The sequence below is a fragment of the Triticum dicoccoides genome, chromosome 5B, assembly GCF_002162155.2.
Source record: "Triticum dicoccoides isolate Atlit2015 ecotype Zavitan chromosome 5B, WEW_v2.0, whole genome shotgun sequence".
Lineage (NCBI taxonomy): Eukaryota > Viridiplantae > Streptophyta > Magnoliopsida > Poales > Poaceae > Triticum > Triticum dicoccoides.
This window is the reverse complement of record NC_041389.1, coordinates 387,123,744-387,127,087: the sequence shown is the minus strand read 5'-3', so window position 1 is coordinate 387,127,087 and position 3,344 is coordinate 387,123,744. Positions and strand designations below refer to the sequence as shown.

The following is a 3,344-nucleotide window of genomic DNA, read 5'->3' as shown; positions in this document are numbered from 1 at the left end:
GAGTTGCTGGCTGCCTCGTCGTCATTGCCGAGATAATGTGGTATGTCACTATCTCTTTAATTTAGATTTAAATTTTGAGAGAGGACGTCACTATCTCTTACTTCACAGAAATATATTTTTTTTCGACATGTGGCGATGAATTCAGAAACGAAGCCCACTTCAGAAAAGTTATATGGGCCTCTGCTTAGAGGATTCGCAAGACTCATTTGCCAGCTGACTCAAAGCCCATCAGATTACCACATCACCTAAATAACGCAACTTCCCTTACAAATAGTATACTTACCTAACGCGACAGAAGAAAAACCAAATACACCCAAACATATACACTACTAACATAGTGTACATCATCATCGAGCTCGAAAACGAAACAGAAAACAAAACGAACGGTGCACATCAGCACACTTGGGCCACCAGTACACTTACCAGATCGGACGCTAGAGTCTGCACGTACAGCTACCACTCCACTATGGCAACACTTGATCATACATACACAGGTAGGTAGCTTGCTGTACTTATTTTTCTTGGTACTTAGCCGTCCCCCGGGCGCGGCGTGGCTCGAGCTCGATCAGATGGCCTGCACGGCCTTGGCCATGCCGTAGGCGGCGGAGGAGGCAAGCGCGCCGATGATGGCAGTCTGGATGGCGCTGAGGAACGGGCGGTTCCCGGTGAAGCGGCCCTTGACGTAGCCGAAGAAGAGCAGCGCGGCGAGGGTGACCACGACGGAGGTCATCATGGCGCTGTCGACCGACGCCAGGAACATGTAGGGGGAGAGCGGCACCATGCCGCCGACGACGTAGGCCAGCGCGATCGTCGCCGCGCTCGTCAGCGCGCGCCGCGGGTCCGGCTTCTCCAGCCCCAGCTCGAACCTGCATGCGTGCACCAAAGTTCCGCCGCGATCAGTCACATGGTTAGATTAATTGGAAAAAAAGTGAGTGGGCTGGGTGGGCTTGACTGATTGATTACTTCATCATGAACTCGAGCCAGGCCTTTGGGTTGTTGCGGAGGGAGGTGACGACCGGCCCGTACTCCTCGGGGCCCAGCCCGTACTCAGAGAGTATGTCCGCGATCTCCGCGGCCTCTGCTCAAAGAAATACATCTCAGCCGTTAGATACTTAGATTCGATCAGATCGATAGAGAGTGTCAGGTGAGAGAGAATGTGAGAGAGTGACCTGTGTCCGGGACGGTGTCGATCTCGTCCTGCTCGCGCTGCAGCTCCCGGTAGTAGTGGTCGGCGTCGCTCTTAGCGGCGAGGTACCTGACAAGAGTGCGAGCGCACATTAGCCGTAGGCTTTTACTGCGTTAATTCCGTTTGGTACGGCCCAGCAGAAGTTAGCCCGCTTTCGGCTGGGTTAAATGTAGACATCACTTCGGCCCGTTTTAGTAATTAGTGTAAAAAAAGTAATTAGTGCTTGCGATTTTTTAAAAAGTACTCCCTCCGTTCGGAATTACTTGTCGTAGAAATGGTTGTATCTAGACGTATTTTAGTTCTAGATACATCCATTTTCGAGACAAGTAATTCCGAACGGAGGGAGTAGTAGTGTTTGTAAGTGCGGAACAGGGAGAAACTATAAACTCTGTGAAAATAACATATATTTTGCTCCAGAACTTTATTATTCATTTGGTGAATATTTCATATATACATCAACGAAAAATTGGCATTTTTTTGAGTAATTCATGTGTGAAAATAATCCCTATTTCTAATGTACTCCGGTCAAATTCCCTTGCACGTGTGTGTGTGCAGGTGTGCTTAGTGTAGGTGAACAGTATTGCATTTTGGGATCACTAGGAGTCTCACATATAATTGTACATTTTTGGTTGAGTCATGCTATGCACAGGACAAAATTTGCATGATTCGCAGACTAACGCACAACATAGTGATGGAAAGGGGTTTCTGCCTTCTCACCTACTCAGATTCAAAGCATGGTACCTATAACTTGGGTTTGTTACACCAACTACTACGGAGCCTCACTTACAGTCTTTTTTTCAAAATAAATGCACAATTCACACATGAAGATTAAATCCAGGCGGACATGCGTATGGCTGACAAGGGCACTAGCCGCTGGATTTACATGTCGTGCAAAGATCGGGCACAAGTACCGGGCGTGGAACAGTTTCTTTTTTGGTTTTGCATAGGGCATAAAATACGTCTTGCATTTGTCACGGAGGAAGTATTGTTTTGTACTCCTAGCTGTTGCTGACACAAAGGAAAACTACAGAAATCCTAGGTAAGTGGTTGTCCAGACTCTGGACAATAAATGACCCAACTTAGTGAACAATGCAGGAAGGTACTAACACTGTAGGAGTATAAAACTTAGCGGGGTACTCATCAGTAAACATTCGTCTGTGCGACAAAAATTTCCATTTTTTGGTTAGTAGACGTTATTAAGCATTCCCCTACTTTCCATTCTTGGCATCAAGAACAGCAAGCTACTCTCACTAATCTCCGTTTCAGAAATAATTAAGCCTTTGCATACAAATCCAGCAAGCCAGCAGCATGCATGCGACATGTTCAGGAAAGCAATAGCCGGAGGAGTAACAAACGACATTAATCAGAGGAAACATATACCCAGAAAATCAAGGAGATTTCGATCTGTTTCCTTACCCTCCGAGCCCCATGGAGATGGCGCCGGCGGCGACCTCGGCGAGCCCGGCGGTGAGCACGAGCGAGGAGGACGCGTTGGCGCCCGACAGGCCGGCGGCTAGGGCGAAGGGCACGGTGAGGCCGTCAGAGACGCCGATGATGATGTCCCGGACCACCTCGCCGGAAGTGAAGTGCTTCTCCTTGTGGTCGTCGAGGAGCAGCCTCTGGTTCTCCTCGTCCTGCACAGGCTTCACCATCTTGCCGGTCGGCGTGGGAGTGTGCTTACGAGCGAGCTGGTGTGTTTAGCTATTTCCTGCGCTCAGATAGCTAGCTCGTGATCTGCGATGACAAGGGAAGTTTTGGTGTAGGCGAAGTGGACAGAGCTGGGAGGGGGTATTTATAGGGGTTAGAGGCCGGGTGAAATGTCCTGTTTGGACATGGGAAGTCGGGGCAATCTTGGGATTTGGGCACGCGAGGTACTATGTGAATGTGTGGTGAGTATGTCTGATTCTGTTTTTATGCGTCCGTACTTCACTTTTATTATTTGCTGAGACCAATCTACCATGGAACCACGGATCCATCTCATGCCAAGTTGTATGGTTTGTAGAAACTCAAAGGGAGCAGAGAGCGATCGTTATTGCACGTCCAACTTTTAGGGCATCTTTGATTTTAAGGATTTGTAAAATGCAGTAATAGGAACTAGCACAACCAGTGCCGCAACGCCTTGCGAGAGAGGGTTGAGGCAAGTGACTACCCCCCCCCC

General features: G+C 48.7%; 1 protein-coding gene across 1 annotated transcript; it reads right to left on the bottom strand.

Moving 5' to 3' along the window:
• Positions 1 to 214: 214 nt before the first annotated feature.
• On the bottom strand, positions 215 to 2,938 carry LOC119309325 (vacuolar iron transporter 2). Its single transcript, XM_037585350.1, has 4 exons — positions 2,603 to 2,938; positions 1,170 to 1,255; positions 964 to 1,078; positions 215 to 866 (listed from the first exon to the last, which is right to left on the bottom strand). Exons 1-4 carry the CDS (start codon positions 2,836 to 2,838, stop codon positions 566 to 568), a joined length of 738 nt encoding a protein of 245 aa, XP_037441247.1. The 5' UTR covers positions 2,839 to 2,938; the 3' UTR covers positions 215 to 565.
• Positions 2,939 to 3,344: the final 406 nt, after the last annotated feature.

Excerpts from the sequence above, each read along its gene's own strand:
- LOC119309325 (XM_037585350.1), bottom strand. The coding sequence starts at position 2,838 with ATGGTGAAGCCTGTGCAGGACGAGGAGAACCAGAGGCTGCTCCTCGAC. Across the intron at positions 1,079-1,169 it reads CGACACCGTCCCGGACACAG|AGGCCGCGGAGATCGCGGAC; the intron begins GTCACTCTCTCA and ends TTCTTTGAGCAG. Across the intron at positions 867-963 it reads TGGCTCGAGTTCATGATGAA|GTTCGAGCTGGGGCTGGAGA; the intron begins GTAATCAATCAG and ends GCACGCATGCAG.